The sequence below is a fragment of the Takifugu flavidus genome, chromosome 3 (assembly GCF_003711565.1).
Source record: "Takifugu flavidus isolate HTHZ2018 chromosome 3, ASM371156v2, whole genome shotgun sequence".
Taxonomy (NCBI): domain Eukaryota; kingdom Metazoa; phylum Chordata; class Actinopteri; order Tetraodontiformes; family Tetraodontidae; genus Takifugu; species Takifugu flavidus.
Genome location: NC_079522.1, coordinates 17910197 through 17926572, shown reverse-complemented (window position 1 = coordinate 17926572; position 16376 = coordinate 17910197). Strand labels below are relative to the sequence as shown.

General features: G+C 40.4%; 1 protein-coding gene across 3 annotated transcripts in view; it reads left to right on the top strand.

Annotated features, from left to right (window-relative positions):
- The first annotated feature begins 2151 nt into the window (after positions 1 to 2151).
- The window catches only part of nlgn4xa (neuroligin 4 X-linked a), a 63045-nt gene continuing 48820 nt past the window's right edge, over positions 2152 to 16376 (top strand). The window contains exons 1-2 of one of the 3 annotated variants that reach the window (XM_057026127.1): positions 2152 to 2519; positions 11407 to 12074. In XM_057026127.1, coding sequence (XP_056882107.1) covers positions 11624 to 12074 — 451 coding nt within the window. In that variant the 5' untranslated portion in view covers positions 2152 to 2519; positions 11407 to 11623. The remainder of the gene's footprint in view (positions 2520 to 11406; positions 12075 to 16376) is intronic. The other 2 variants (XM_057026128.1, XM_057026129.1) reach the window with 2 other exon arrangements.

Below are 16376 nucleotides of genomic sequence, written 5' to 3'. Positions count from 1 at the left end.
AAATGAAACTTACTCTAAAAAAGTAATAGCAGAGAGAAAAAATTATAAAGACATTTAACTTGGGATTTTCTTTAAATGAATAAAAAAAGCTCCTAATGAAGTGAATTTTCACCCCGAACCTCCTCTAATTGAAATGCTTGTGTGAATGTTGGACAAAGCTTCCAAAAAACAGAGCCCAAAGGCTGCAGATTCTCCAAATGTCTGAAAGCATCAGACAGGACACCGATATTTTTACTTCATGTGCCTTTCAGGGAAAATAGTCAAAAAATTGTTGGGGAACAGTTCAACACAGCGGAGTAAAAGTAGACAGCTGATGGCCTGGAGCTGTTTATTTTACACCTGTGGCATGGGGCTGCGTGTGCAGAAGATTGACAAAATGAAATAAAATATACTCAAGCAAATGCAGATGATTTTTTTTTAGATGATTGGGTGAAAAGAGCCATTGCAGCTAAAGTACTGGGTTCACAAGTTCTTAAATTAAACTCTATTGTCGATTTCACTGCCTAACGAATAAGCTATGTTCGGGCCATGAGCACTTCTAATCCTACTTTCGGCTAAGCCACAATCACCGGGGAGATTCACTTGGCTGCCCATCTAGCCTTAGGGATGTGCCTGACGATTACTGTTTGAGTAATGAGGAAACTTGTACTATGGAACTCCTTTGCAAAGTCACAGCCATAATAGTCAGAATACTGGAATGAATTAAATGGGTAAATTGTTCTCAAATGCTGAGTGTGTTTCAGGTATAAGAAGCTTGTCATCCTTGTTGGAATGTGTCTGCCACCTGTGCAGCATCCAGAGAGATTAGAATCCATTTACATGTAGGGAAAAGGTGTTTTAAAATGTCACTTTTAATATTTATTACTTCACATATTTGTGTCAAGTTATGTCATGGTGTTTCTTGTGGGAGAAGGAAAAAAGTCTTTGAATGTCTCTAAAATCTGGGTACTTTCAAAACTTTCAAAAGCTTAATAACTTGTTTAAATAAACAACACGATCTATGCTTAGTTGTTATTGATTTATACATTTTGCCCAGCTGAGGACAAAACTATACTTTAGAGATTTAGCTGCTTCAAATGCTGTATATAGGAAATAAATAATGACGTACTTGTGAGGTTTTGAACATCTAAAACAGGGAACAAAGCAATTCCCTTTTGTCTTGTCCCAGTGATGGAGCTGGTGTTTGTTGTTGCAGTAAAGAGACATTTAAAGGGTTGTTCTTTAATGAAAACACTGTAACATGTCAGCACAGACCGTACAGAACTGGTTCAGTTCTTCCACTATTAGCACTGCCCTGCATGGATCAAAACACAACCAGGTCACTAATTCACCATGTAACCATTTATTTCCTTTGATTTTGATGGAATTAACACCCTTTATCATATAGAGTTGTGCTTCTCTCTCTCTGTAACTACCTGCAGCTAATACTGACCTCTGGCCCCCATTGACCCAGTGGGGGCCCAGCATAGAAGCCTGGTCCTGCTCAAAGTTTCTTCCTGTTAAAAGGGACTGCCACTGTTTCTTGTTCAGGGTCACAGTCTGGGTTTCTGTAAAGCACCTAGAGATGATCTTGATTGTAACAGATGCCTCTAAATTCTGCAAACAGTTTAAGTCACGGTTTGAGGTATGATGGAGGCCAAGCCAGGCGTCACCTGCTGAAAGGTAGAACAGATCATCAGTCCATCAGCTGGCAAAATCTGAGGTTTTTAAAAGACTTATAGTGAATTGAATAGATCATTGATGCCTGTGCTTGGAAAACAGGAAAGATGTTTTTCCCCCCAGTAATAAAGACATCATCATGAGTTCTGGATATCTGATTTTGTGGGAGAACTGTGAAGGCCTTAGGGGGGTTGGAGCTGTAAAGTTGGCAATGGTGCAGCATGCGGAGGCCAGACTTGTTTGTAAGTGAACTATGTGAATGCTTTTTTAAAGAATAACTTTTTCCAGGTAGTAGGGATCCATTTCTGACAATAAAACCAAACCAGCTGCCACTGGCTCAGGATTCCGAGCTCTATGTTCGGGCCCCCACAACCTAACGTCTGGTTAACGGTGATGGAGAGAATGCGGTAATCTATTGGCTGCAGGCTTAGTAAATTTCAGTCCAATAGCAAGCTAGACAGAGAGAGAGAGAGAGAGAGAGAGAGAGAGGGGGAGAGAGAGAGAGGGGGGAGAGAGGTTTCTCTATCACTAATCTTGTCCTCGGAAAACACTCGCTGTATGAGAGCAATTAGATTCAGCACCGTTTCCAGAGCCTCTGCAATGACTCACTGAAACATCTCATGTGCTGATAAAGCCGCATCTCTGTTTTCTCCCACCGCACACACATCCACACACGCACGCACACACTGGCTCCGACACTTACAGTTGGGCTGGCTTGTGTCGGGACTGCGCTTCTGACTTTGGATTTGCAGCGGCTGGACGTGGACTTTATTGCTTCCCCCTTTTTTTCTACATGTGGCGCGTATCAGAACTCGGGACTTCACATCACGAAAAAGAGTGAGGACTCCACAGAGGCAGAGGTAAGTGATGCTGGGGTTTACAGCTTTCCTCCTCTAAAGAAAATAAACGGAATTCAGAGACAGACGTCAGTAGCAGCGCATGTTCTGGCGCTGACCTCCTGCTCATACGCATGGCCGGACCGCACGGACGCGTTCCGCTTACTGTTAAAGTCAACTGGATCACTGGCAATTTTCGACAGAACAGCCCTCGGTGACAATGAGAACAGAGGAACGCAACCGCGGCTCTTTCCGCGCCCGTACATGTTGAGAAATTCGTGTTGCAACAATCAGCGGCGAATGTGAGAAATCGCGCAGTTCGGAATGCTGCGTTGCGCGTAATGATTGCGCGCAGACAGGTGATCTATTGTGTTTTACTTTATTTATTTAAAGCTCAAGTTGAAAGTTAACGGTTACTCTAAGGTTTGCGGGATGAGAATACACTGTTTGAAGATCGAAGAGCTTTTACATCATTTTCACACTTTTAGTTCTAGTTGGGTTTTTTTTAACCCCTCAACGAGTTGCAGAAGCATCATCCTCTCCTCCCCTTCTTCTTCTTCTTCTCTGTGCGCACATCTTCCCAAGCAGCCACAAGGTGGTGGTGTTGTTATCTGGGTATTTTTTTGAAAACGGAAGATGTGTGTGTCCGTGTGTGGCCAATGCCTTTTTTGCTTGTTCATTTGATGGCATGCTGCTTCATGCTTAGGGCCGCTAGTGTAACACGGGATGACCTTGTGTGTGTGTGTGTGTGTGTGTGTGAGTGAGTGGGATGTCACGTCTGCTTCTAGATTAAATTATTATTTTCCGAGTGGCCTATTGAGCAAGTCTGGCTCCCATGGGAGTACAGCGTGTGTTAAAGTGGAAAGTGTCGGTCAACATCCTTAGAAAAACTGTTAAATGTGCGGGCAGAAATCAGTCCCGAAACAAAGGAAAAGAAAAAATCCTCTGGCTCATCCTTAAGGAGCCATCTTTTTCTCATACTGGAACCGTCCAGCCTTGATGAACCTGCGTGTTTGCACCCAAAAATAAACGCTCTGGTGCATATTCCAGGTTATCCCCTTTCAATCACCCCTCCTCTGTGATGTGCAGTTTAAATGTGGATGAAAAATGTGCTAATGCCATTTAAAATCAAAATTTTCCTTTTGCACACTATAATCCAGTCCTACATGTTTTTTAAAAAAACATCCTGGGAGTATGCCAGGCAAATACAGGAAATATTTTTTTTTCCTTTTGTCACTGCTTAGCCATAGTTTTCCTTATGCAAACAAGCATGTTGCACCAACAGGTACAACGGCGGGAGCCGTGTAGTTTTGTTTCTGATACATTCAGTGTAAGTGGAGCTCCAGGAGGTGCAAAAGACAGATCAGCTCTCAGTTTGACGTCCTGTTGTTTATTGACCTTTACACGCGCTCATTATTACATCATTGTCGCACGGTGTTGCAGTGTTCCATTGTCGCCGCACAGCAGGTACAAGGTGCATGTTGTGTTTGGGTTTGTGCGATTTTTCTGCATTTTTCCGGACTCCCTGCCCAACGGTGCACAACAGTTCTTCCTGGTAACTCTGACATTCTCAAATGTCTGCTTTCTGATGATTTAGCTGTTTATTTATAGCGGACCGCTACTCTGCCACTTGGGATAGGCTTTAGCCCCCCTTCAGAGAATTTGATAGATAATTAGTCCCCTCCAGGATTCTGCTGCCTTTTGGGAATGCTGCGAAGAAGGAGGAACAAAATCAATTAATTGCAATGTTTCTACACATATTATCTAAAAATGGAAAGAAGTGGCTCATGATTAAATAAATCCCAACAACATAAAATTGAGGCCAGCACCAGAAGCAGAATCTTTGTGGTGCTGATATCGGAAAGGGGTCCTAGATTGAAAATTTTGCAGATGTTTATATGTGGCAGTTATTGCTGTAAAATATGAATTTTCATATCAACTCAACCAAAAAGTCTGTTTGGAATATTTGGACTAAATTGCAGGGGAATGGTAGAGTGATGAACCTTGAATGGAAATATGATGACTGGGCTGATACCTGATGATGACAAAACAGGTTTGCGTTGTTTGTTATTTGTTTTAATCGATAAATCTAAAAGTTCTGAAAATATTTAGTAACATAAAGAACACTCAACAGGACCATACATGGAAGTTTGGAAGGAGAGAATGGGAAGTTTTATTAGCAACACCACAGACAACGCTGTATTAATCTAGTTTTTTCAAAGGTTTGATGGGAACGGGCTGAGGGAACATTCTAAGAAAGCAATAATAATTTGGAAGCTCATATTTATACCCAGCTGGTCAGGTGATCTTTTTAAAGTTCACAATTTAGAATGGTATTTACAAGATTTCAGTGGCAGATTCTTTAAGGAGTGTTAGTGGGCGAGAGCTGGTCAAAGTAAATAACAACTAGAAACACACACACACACACGCCTTCTCCTCTCCCGTCCTCTCCTCTCCTCTCCTCTCCTCTCCTCTCCTCTCCTCTCCTCTCCTCTCCTCTCCTCTCCTCTCTTCTCCTCTCCTCTCTCCTCTCCTCTCTCTCTACCCAGCCGGCCATCAGCAGGAGGGTCCCCCTACATGAGCCTGGTCCTGCTCAAGGTTTCTTCCTGTTAAAGGGGAGTTTTTCCTTGCCACTGTTGCTTGTCTGGGGTCAGGCCCTGGGATTCTGGAAAGCACCTTGAAACAATTTTGATTGTATAAGACGCTATATAAATAAAGATTGATTTGATTTGATTTGACACGCACGCACGCATGCACGCATGCACGCACGCACACACACACACACACACACACACAGACTAATCTGTGGTCAAGGCCCATGTGAGCACATGATGTTGGCTGTAAAATGGTTCATCTTTGGTTTGTTTAATGATAAGAAATCCATTTATAAAGTATTTCCAATCTAAGCCTGTCTTTGAGTCTAAATTGAAAACAAAGTCAATGCTTACCCAGAATAACCTAAAGCCTGTTCACTTTTATCATGGGATAACAGCAATCCAAAATTTATAATATAATACTAAAAGTTTCTTGTAGCTCTTCTGTCCTTGCAAGTATTTTGGTCCTGATGATTTAAATAAAGTGAGTGGAAATGTACAGATATGGGAATTTTTTAAATTTTCTTAAAATTGTGTTATGGTATAAATATGCATGTAGTATGTAGTTACAGAATGAATACATAATGAATTAAACAGAACTCAACTGAATGATCTTTACCTTTACCTGCGTTTCTCCAAGACCAATGACATTTCCACTCATGATGCTGATTTGATTTCAGTTTTGCAAAAATTGGACCCCATGTAGCAGCAGTAAGAGTTGGATATGGCGACACTTCCGTTTGTGTCATTTTTGGGATGTTGATCTATATTTTTTGATATACTGTAGTTTTGTTGCATGTCAACCAAGACCTTAAATTTCAAATTTTTAATCAGCTCTATAGCCGGCTGCTTTATCTTCCTGTTATTAAAGTGAGTAAAGTAAAAAATAAAAAATCATTTTCAGATTCCAGAACTTGCAGCTTAATATTTTACACTTTGACCTTAAAACTTTGCCATTAGAATTAGTTTAAAGCTTTAGTGAAAACTGGGAAGCAGGAACTCAAGTAAGCGCCAGGCCCAGATATGTTGTATAAAATTAACATGTTTGGATAATGGATATTTTTGAACTGCAGTAGAAGATGGAAGTGAAAAACAATGGTAAAAGGCCTCTGTCGCCCCACTGGGTCATGGTTTCCTCCCCTCCCCTCCCCTCCCCTCTCCTCTCCGCTCCGCTCCGCTCCATCAAGTAGACTAGTGATGCTATTTCTTGTGTAGTTTTTCTGCCTCCCCCCCCGTATTCATTTACAGGTATCGTCACCTTCAGAGCTGCATAATGACCTCCAACCCCGCTGACACACTCAACCGGCAGCCTATTCAATATTCAATATAATGTATTTTTGTATGAATTTCTATGCTTTATGCCTCTCCTCTCCTCTCCTCTCCTCTCCTCTCCTCTCCTCCTCTCCTCTCCTCTCCTCTCCTCTCCTCTCTCTTTACCCACCCCCCCATCAGCAGGAGGGTCCCCCTACATGAGCCCGGTCCTGCTCAAGGTTTCTTCCTGTTAAAGGGGAGTTTTTCCTTGCCGCTGTTGCTTGTCTGGGGTTAGGCCCTGGGATTCTGGAAAGCGCCTTGAAACAATTTTGATTGTAAAAGACGCTATTTAAATAAAGGTTGATTTGATTTGATTTAAAACTTCATTCATGTAAAGAGAAGAACGGGTTATTCTATATAAGAATGTTCATCCTTGGTAACACAGTGACAATTGTTGCCTTCATAAAAAAAAAGTTGAATTCTCAAAATTAATGTTGTTTATTGCTTTTCCTGAAAGACATTTTGCTCTTGGTTGTTCACATGGTAACAGACAGACCTAGTTGCTTAGAGGAGAAGTGGTCTCTGAGAGCAATTTAATACTATTCCACCTATTTTCAATCCCATCTTTGACACATGGGAATCTTACTGAATGGTGGAATTCCAGTATCAGGAAAGTGTGTGGGAGAAAGAGGTTTGGAAGCCCTTTGTCAGCATACTAGTGCATTCAACTGCTGTCATAATGTATTATATAACCTCTATGATTACACAATGATTTGCTTTTTTCCTTATTAAGTCCTCAAACTTGATTACTTCCATCCCTATAGAGTTCACGGCTGTCTGCCTTTTGTATTTTGTTGCTTTCTAGACAGGCACCCCATACATCTTAAACAGTGTACTTTTGCTTGGGCTTCCATTTTGGTTTAATTATACTCTGTACTTCTGAAAATGATGCACTGTAAAAAATTGCACAGTATTTTAAATTGGAACCCATCAAGATTCAGATTATGATTCAAACTTTGGCTACACAAAAGAAAATATGGCAGTTTATTGTTATTATGCCAGGCTGATATGTGCAGTAATGCACATAATTACATTTGCATTATAAAACCTAGATTACATTTAATTCAACCAAAATGTGAATCTGCGTCATCATGTTATATCATCCCAGTATCATAATACAGTCTGTATTTAAATTTGATCATATGAGGCTGTGGGGAATACAAAGGCTTGAATTAAACCTTTCAATCCAGACACAGGCTTCAAAGTGCACAAATACATCATGACATATATGTTTGTGTAGCTAATTATCACCTGTGATGACTCAAAGTGTCTCTGACATTTTATGGTGCCAAATAAAGGGGTGTCACACACTGACAGGATCATTTCTATCATGATTGAAATGCAAATGGCAGAATGCATTCTCATTGATATTCACACACATTACCTGCCATAACTATTAAGACTGGAAATAATGTTCTGCCGTGCACTACCACCAAGGGAAACCACCAATTTTGCTTTGCATTCAGCTTGAGGTGTGTCAAATTTAATGTATGCATTTTATTACAGGCATTTTGAGGCATGTGACCTAATGTGAATTTGATTTTTACCTGTGTAATGTGTCAAGATTTAACACATTTCTTGATTTAGGATGAGTATAATAGAATAGTTAGTGGTGATTTTTATGACTGCAAGTTTTTTCCGCACCCTTCGCAAACTACTAATTGGACAAGGTCTTTGGTGCAGCTGCAATCCGCTCTAATCCAGGAGGTAGCGCAGAAATTAGTCTACCAACCTAACAAACTGTCAAGTAAGCGGACCAAATTAGAACTCGTTATGACAACTGTGTGACTTCTAACTTTAAATGTTACTCATCAATATTTGTCTGTTGTCGTCACCTTTTAAATTTTGTTCTGCAAAGCACAACAGTAGCAAAAATAAAGATTATCGACACATGATAAATGGAAAAGGAAATAAGTTTTAACAAATGGAGTTAGAATGTGGTAGTGACTCCCTTGCTGCAAGCTGCAGAGGCGCTTCTTTTCCATCATGGTATTTGTAGAATAAAGTCATCATCACATTTTGGATGAAGTTGCATCTGCTGTTCTGCAATGGTATTCCCATTTGAAGAATAAACTGTCTGTGTGATACCTTGCAGGGAAATGTGATTGGCAATTGGTTTGGATAATTTGCACGTGGAAGTGTAACCCTGGCTCCAGGGTAACTGTTGTAGAAAGTTATATGTGGCGGGGAGAGATGAATTAATAAACACATATTTCTTTAGCTGTGGTTAAACTTTGATAACATGGATGTGATATTGGTGTTTGGTTGCAAAGCACTGTGGGTTGTATGATGTTCCTTCCTTTCTTTTTTCAACCAACCCTAGAAGGTCTGCATTTGATTGTGTCGGACTGAAACATCTGGAGATTCAAAGTCGTCCTGTGTCGTAACCTTTTCTTATTATTGCTGTGTGAAACCACGAAAAGTCACAACAAACAAGCAAAGGGGCAGTGGTAACTCAGTCTGTTGGGAAAGAGCTAAAGCAGTTAAAACATGAGAGAGCAAACAAGCAAATGAAGACAACTGCAATGGTGCACTTAAAGTGGATCTTAGATTTCTTTGGAAAACCTGAGGAGAGCAGAAAACCTTTGTGGGCCTTGTAGGTCTAGATCAGGGGTCGGCAACCCAAAATGTTGAAAGAGCCATATTTGACCAAAAAAACAAATCTGCATGGAGCCGCAAAAAACATTAAAAGCCTTATATAAGCCTTATTATGAAGGCAACACAGGCTGTAAGTGTCAATATTAGCTACATTAGCCTACTTTCAAAATGATAAACAGGCTAAAATACATAATGAGCATTCATGATTAAATGTTTATTTGCCCTGCAGTACACAACTGCTTTTACTTGGGACCCATTTTTTCTGCCCAAGGACAGAATATCCTTGATTACAAACCTTAGGCCAGGCTTGGGCATCCCTGAGCTAAGGTTACCACTATTTGTGGAAATGGTCTCCAACCCAGTCTCAAACCCCACAAAAATGAAGTATGAGTGCATGGAAGCAATTTAAAATAAAATCATGTAGAGGAGGAAGCGGCTTCGTCGCTGATTTAATTAATCAACAGTCACTCACTAACTGTGACAGCGGTAGGTCGTCAAACACATTGATAAACAAATGAGAAAAGTTCCAGACGGCGGTCGATAAATTTATGGAATCGCCAAAGCCAATAGCAACGACAGTCAAATTGTGAAAATATTGGAAGCCTTTAGAGGACACACAGACCTGTCATTGGAGATGTTCTGAAAGTGGAACCTGCACTGGAAATGGCCCCAAGCTGGTAGTCTGCAGCCAGAACTCTCTCTATGTTTCCTTGTGTTCCAAGTTGATGGAGTCTGAAAACTACTCTCAAGCTTGTCTGGATTCATGCTAATGGCTGTAGAGGTATTGAAGTGAAGCTGTCAGTGTTCTTCTCAGAACCAGCAGCTGTGGAGATGTGATTCTGGTTCTACGATGCCTGACCTCATTTCTCAACGTTGAACCTGTTGGTGACAGAAGGAGGCTGCAAGACCTCAGTTAGTTCGATACAATGATCTTGGCTCAGCATCCTTTCATAAGCAGGTGTTGAAAAAGCTGTGTGCCGTGCTTTTTCCATGATTTCTATCATCTGACACACCATATAGATATGATCTCAGTGAAGGAGTTTATACCCAACGGCACTTCCGGTAGATGTAACCTGGAGCTTGGTAAAAAAACATGCCAAAGGTCAATCAATTGAACTCTGAGTGGCTGCTGTCTGCGTTAGAGAGCTATGATGTTACCTGGTCTTCATGAACATTCCACCTGAGCACAGATGTTGAAGAGCTGTAGCCACCAGTGGAGTAATGTATTTAATCTATGCTGTGAGGATCCATCCTCTCAGTATTTTCGCATCTCTCATGAAAATGTCCAGAAAATGTCATCTTAATTTAAAGGCCTCCAACTAGTTGGCCAACTAATCCAACACTGCTTCATATGTCATGTTGGTTCCACATTTCAGATATGATGACTGTACGTACGCGTCCACTCATTAAATATGTCCTCTTTCTTAATGCATATGAAAAATACTTTGACAATGATGATGCATAAAGACCCATTTAAACTGTATGTAAATGTTTTGGACCATAACATTGCTATTATGCATCAGCACATACACATTCTTAATGATTTAGGCTCACATTGTGCCAAAAGAAATGGCTCAACCTATAGCTCGCTTGTTGCTGAACTGCTTGTCTCTCTGGGAAAGTCACCATTTTCCAGAAATAAAGCAAGCTTGGTCAAACACATGGAAAACCAGCTGCAGTAGGGAAAGTGGTCTAGGGTCACACTGTACATGGTAGCAAAGCAAACACAAAGAATAGGTGAATTGGCTCCTCGGAATTGACCTTGAGGGTGAAGGGTTGTTTGGGTCTATATCTTAGCCCTGCAAAGAGGTGGTGACTTGTCTAGGGTGTTGCCTGCCTCTCACCTGAAGACCGCTGGGATAGGATTCATCCCATCCAGATACTTAATAATTTATGAGGATAATAAAACAATATTAGTCTACATACAAAATCTATAATTTTCTACTTAACTGTTTACTTGGTAAGTTATTTATGTTGCTCCTTTTATACCTTGAATGTCACTTGTTACACATGGATATTCGGCTTGGAAAGATTGGCATGTTCTTTGACCAGATTAACGGAATTGCCCTGATTTATTCATGTGGCGTTGTCATTTATATTTGATTTCAGAAAGGGGTCAGTGCTGGCCAGCGTGAGCTTTTAATTATGAATTTGAATTGCATTACTTGAGTAAGAGGGTAATTAATCAACATTTTTAGACTGAAGCTGTGAGGCGTGAGCTTCCGCTCCACCAAAGCACTCAAGATTAAAAATACAAAAAAAGTAATCCAAAAATGTTCTTTGATCTCAGGCGGTGAAATAAAGTGAGAGTGAAGAAATAGCTCCTGGATGGACTTGATGTAAATAGGCCAGTCCCTTATAAGTTATGCATCAAGACTGTAACAGATCCCCTTTCTGTGCTTTTTCAGGTTACCTGACCCAGTATCCCATCAGACATTTTCGGACAGCGCTTCTCCAAAAGCTGCCTGTGTCTGTTCAGGCTCTCAGAATGGGGAGCTCTGGGAAGATACCTTTTTCTGATCAAGGCTCTTTCTGTCAGCTCACAGCCTGAAGAGGAACGTAGAGGATCTCAAGGGAGGCAAAAGGCTGGACTGTAACCAGACGCAGGTTCAGCACAGGAGGAGGATGCTGGCTTTTGGAGGCCCGTTATGGATGTGCGGCTCCATGGCGAAGGCCAAATTCCTGTTCTGGATTGGAGCGGTGTCCCTTTGTGCGGCTGCTGTTCAGGCCCAGCAACACCCTGTCATCACCACTAATTATGGGAAAATACGAGGAGTGAAGGTTACGTTGCCCAATGAGATCTTGGGCCCGGTGGAGCAATATTTGGGGATTCCATACGCACTGGCCCCAACTGGAGAACGGAGGTTCCAGCCACCGGAGCCACCGATGTCCTGGCCGGGCATCAGGAATGCTACTCAGTTTCCTGCGGTGTGTCCTCAGTTCTTGGAGGATCGCTTTTTGCTGAACGACATGCTCCCTGTGTGGTTCACTGCCAACTTGGATACAGTGGTAACGTACGTGCAGGAGCAGAGCGAGGACTGCCTTTACCTAAACATCTATGTCCCAACAGAGGACGGTAAGCCACTTGACTGTCTTTTACATCTCCTTTCTTTTTTCTGTCTATATAACCTGACATTATGGGTTTTCTTTAATGATTCAATCATTCCATCAGCCCAGAAATTGCCTTTTCATTACATTTATACTTTCCTTTGGAGTAAAAACACTGACATTGAAGGCACAAATGACTGGAGAGTACAGCACGGCTACAGTCAATTTAACTCTCTGATTATTAAATGCCATAATTTGAATTTTTTGGTTTAAATAAACTTAAAATGTCACCATTTACACCAGGCTTTGGACAAAACAGGCTATTTAAAGAGATTCAAGGTATCTACATACATCGGTGACAAGATGTCCAAAGCCAAATACAGCAAATATTCTTCAGTTTCAGCTTGGTAAATGATGTTGCAGTGTGAATCTTGATCTCCCAGGCTCCAACCTTATTGTTTTTCAAATGTAACTGCCATTTTCATTTTGAGTATGCTCAGGTGAACTCAAATAATGTGTTTAATTCTGCATCTTTGTTTTATAAGTATTCATTGTTCAGTCCCTAACAAAGGTTTGCTGAAAAGGGAAGAAAGCCAGAGCTCTTTTAGTCCTTGTGGCCTTTTGCCGCCATTGTCCGATGGAACGCTAAAAACCAGAAGGAGGCAGCAAGGTCCTAGTCTCACACTATATCTCAGAGTGAATCTCATTCACAATGTTTTCCCCATGTTTGTGACAAAGTGAGCACTTATGGTTTCAAGTACGTGTGACACTTGGCCCAAAAGGAGCACTTTAGTCAAAGAGGTCCAATAGCAGCAGCAACAACAATGGCCACCTACAGGCACACGGAGTGTCTGGAGGTCAGAGGAGAGCAGGCTGGCTCTTTTTAGAAGCAGCGCTGCTGACAGTCTCAGCAAAGATATGGAAGCACATTACCACATGTGTCTGCTTGAGGTCCTTGACAGTTTTGTGCTAAATTTAGTCTGAGCTCTCGAGCACATGATTAAAACATGCAGGATTTTTCTTTCCCTCTCCAAATGAGTCTGCCTCCTACAAAGGTTGTGTTCATTCAAAAGGGAGTAAACAGTACATTTACAGAAACGTTAATAAAAATACATTTCATTTTGTGATTTAGATACTAGCATTTTTAATAATATACTTTTAGCTCCTGTCACACAGTCAGAAACAACAACACTTGTTTCCTCTATCTCTTCTCACCTTCTTTCCCCTCCACAGCTCTGCAGTTAGTTGGCCGTTGCACTCGTACTAGGTAGTTTAGGACTGGTAGTATAAGGTAGTATTTGGATTTACACAGGTCTGAAGCGCATTGTGGGTTGATTGTGTCTCAGTTGTCTTTTTGGATAAAACAAACAAACAAAAAAAGCAACCAAAAAACATACTGGTCGTAAATCCCATCCTTTTATGTTAAATTGAACTGAAATTAAAAACAAAATACCACAGAAAACCACTATAATGATTGATTTTAAGCCTTTGCAGTCAACACGTTAACGCTTGAACAACTTAATCTTATCACTTTGAGGGTTTTTAAGGTTAATTTGATTCTGAATGTTAAAATTATTATCTTTTTTCCAAATCCTCCTACTTTTGAATTTTACACCTTCCATCTATGTTATATTGAAAGCAGCTAAAATCCACATTTGCCAATACATGATAAACAACCACAGCTGAACAAGAGGAAAATCATTACACTGTTAATTCCAATACAAGCACATTTAAATGCAATTTGGGGGCATTTTTTTTGTCCGTTTTTGTTAGTTTTGGAAACCTGACTAGAAATCTTCAGTTCCATGTTATACAATATGATGTTATGAAGATTATTAAATGCATACATGTGCAATTGAAGCCTAGGACATTTAACAGTTAGCTCCATGTTATAGTTTATTAATAAGAAAAGAAACTTCAACTATCAATTTTGTCCAACTAGTTTATATTCATTTTACAGCTGTATTTATACACCGTGATATTATCTAGACGTGATAAGATATAGGAAGCAGAACTCAACAAAAATAAAACATTCTTTCAAAATCAATGAGGAGTAAATAATTAGGCATTAACTGAGACATATAAGTTAGGGATTGAAATTTTTCCAAGCATTTCCAAATATGCTAGTAACTGCTCATCATGATTACTTTGGTATTAACTTTTTAGCCATAGCTTTCTGAAAGGTTTTCACCAGATCAGCTTTTTCTGAAATGTGATCCAGTACACTAGTATAGATAGCCTTTGTTTCTAAACTCTTTTTGATTGATTTTTCTTTTTAAAGTGTGAGAAGCGTTTGGAGATTAGACGAAATCTTTCTGAAAGCACATCACAGTGTAAAACAGGCCAAAGCACAGCAATGAAGGCAGAACACAAAAGATTAGGTGACTTATGCCACTGGAAAATAAAGTTTCTGTGTACAAAGGATGTAAACAGAGAAACACAGGGATAAATGAATTGAAAAAAAAAAGACCTAACAGCATGAGCTCAGCGGGAAGTGACGTGTTTATCCCTGGTCGAGCTCCTCTTGCTGCCCATCATCTTTATATCCCATGAGCTGGCCTTTTCGGAAATCTGAATGTAATGTCAAAATATCCTGCCAGGCGAGGATCAGGAAGGGATTTATAGTTTTAACTGTATCTCAAGTTGGCTGACAGATTAAGCGATGCCTGTTCTTTGTCATCCAAGTTGAAGTCAAAAGAGGAAATCCACCCCAGCCTGCACCAAGCATGCTCTGATCGCTGCATTGTCAGAAGCCTTTCAGATTTCCTGCTGACTATATTAGCTGAGCAGACAAGGTGCAGGCTGTCTCAAGATGAAATGCCCGAGAGCTCTTTTCATTTGGGAGGAAAAGAGGATGAAATGTGAAGGCTGAGAATAAGAGTCTATTTAGGAGTGTGTATGAAATGAATATTAAGGCAATAAAATGGGTTTTATCTGCCTCTGCTGTACCTGCAGACTAACTGGAGAGGTGGCATCCAGCTATAAATTAGTCATAATTATGATTATAAATTAATCCGGGTGACAGCGGCTGCCTCGGTGCATTTTTCTTTCTTTTAACTGCAGGTATTTCATGTAGCGGTTTTGTTTTACTGCTCAACTCAAATGTAAAACCCATTCTGGCATTAAAGCGGCTTGTTACCTTCCCTTGCCCTTCCACAGAATCAAACAACAGCTTAATGTTGGAGCAGCAGCCGCGTTTTATTCCAAGCTCCCAACCCGAAAAAAGACATTATTCAGCTTTTTGAGCAAGCGAGAGCTTAAATTTAAATAGCTACTCTTTGCACATGAAGGGACAGAGATAAAATGAGGCATACCAAGGCAAACAGAGAGAAAGAAAGAATAGCTGCAGGCCTAAGACTATATTTCCTCTGCCACTGCAGTTTAGTTTTATTTACTTGCATCTTAGCACCAGATGCATCTACTGGTTATGTAATTTTGGGAGATGCTGAGTCAGCTCTCTATTCAGTGCTGTCTTGCAGTGGAAATCTACATTACCGGTATATTCAACCACAACCTCAGCTTTTCTTTCTCATTTCCCCTCATTTCTGCAAACATGCAAATTAGTAATGAAAAATAACTACCAGTGATCATCAATCTGATAGAGATAATTTTTGCAATAGTAATTGCAATATTTATACAAATGCAATATTTTATGGTACTTACTCCTCTTCAGTGGTTCAGATTAAAGTAAAAGGTAAAAACAACATCCCTTTCAGTGCTGGAACAGGGGCATGTTGGGTATTATTGAAATAGAAAATTCTGGTTTACAAATGGAAGATTGTCTGGCAGAGATTTAGAGAGGAGTTTCTTCCTTCAGCGAGGTCTGTTCTGACTGTTATAACTGCGCCTAGAGAGTGCACATTCAGCTCAAAGCCATTTGCATCCCCTTCAACAAAACAGTGTTTGATGTTAAAGAGGTAATACTGTCCCACATCGTACTGTTAAGTAATCAGATTATCACTCATTGTCTGCTGGAAGATCATTTTTAGACTCTCATTTCTGCCACCAATGCCTATTTAGGGTAAGATTTCTTCAGTTTTGTGTCATCACACAGTTCCACTGCATTAAATCGCGAAAGACAAGCTTAGAAGTCATTTAAAGTTCAGGGCCAACTTTATACTTCGGCTAGCAGAGAGATTTGTTTTTGTGCAAATCATCAGTAGTCATGTACAGAAGTCGCTGCTTTGTGAATGTTGGCTTCTACCACCAGCTCTGAATACCAGAATTTGTCTCTGTGAAAATGTGAAAAGCTGTAGCTGAGGACACAAAAACCTAATTACAAATGTTATTGTTTGCTGAAGTCACTCATTGGTTATGATTTATTCTGTAA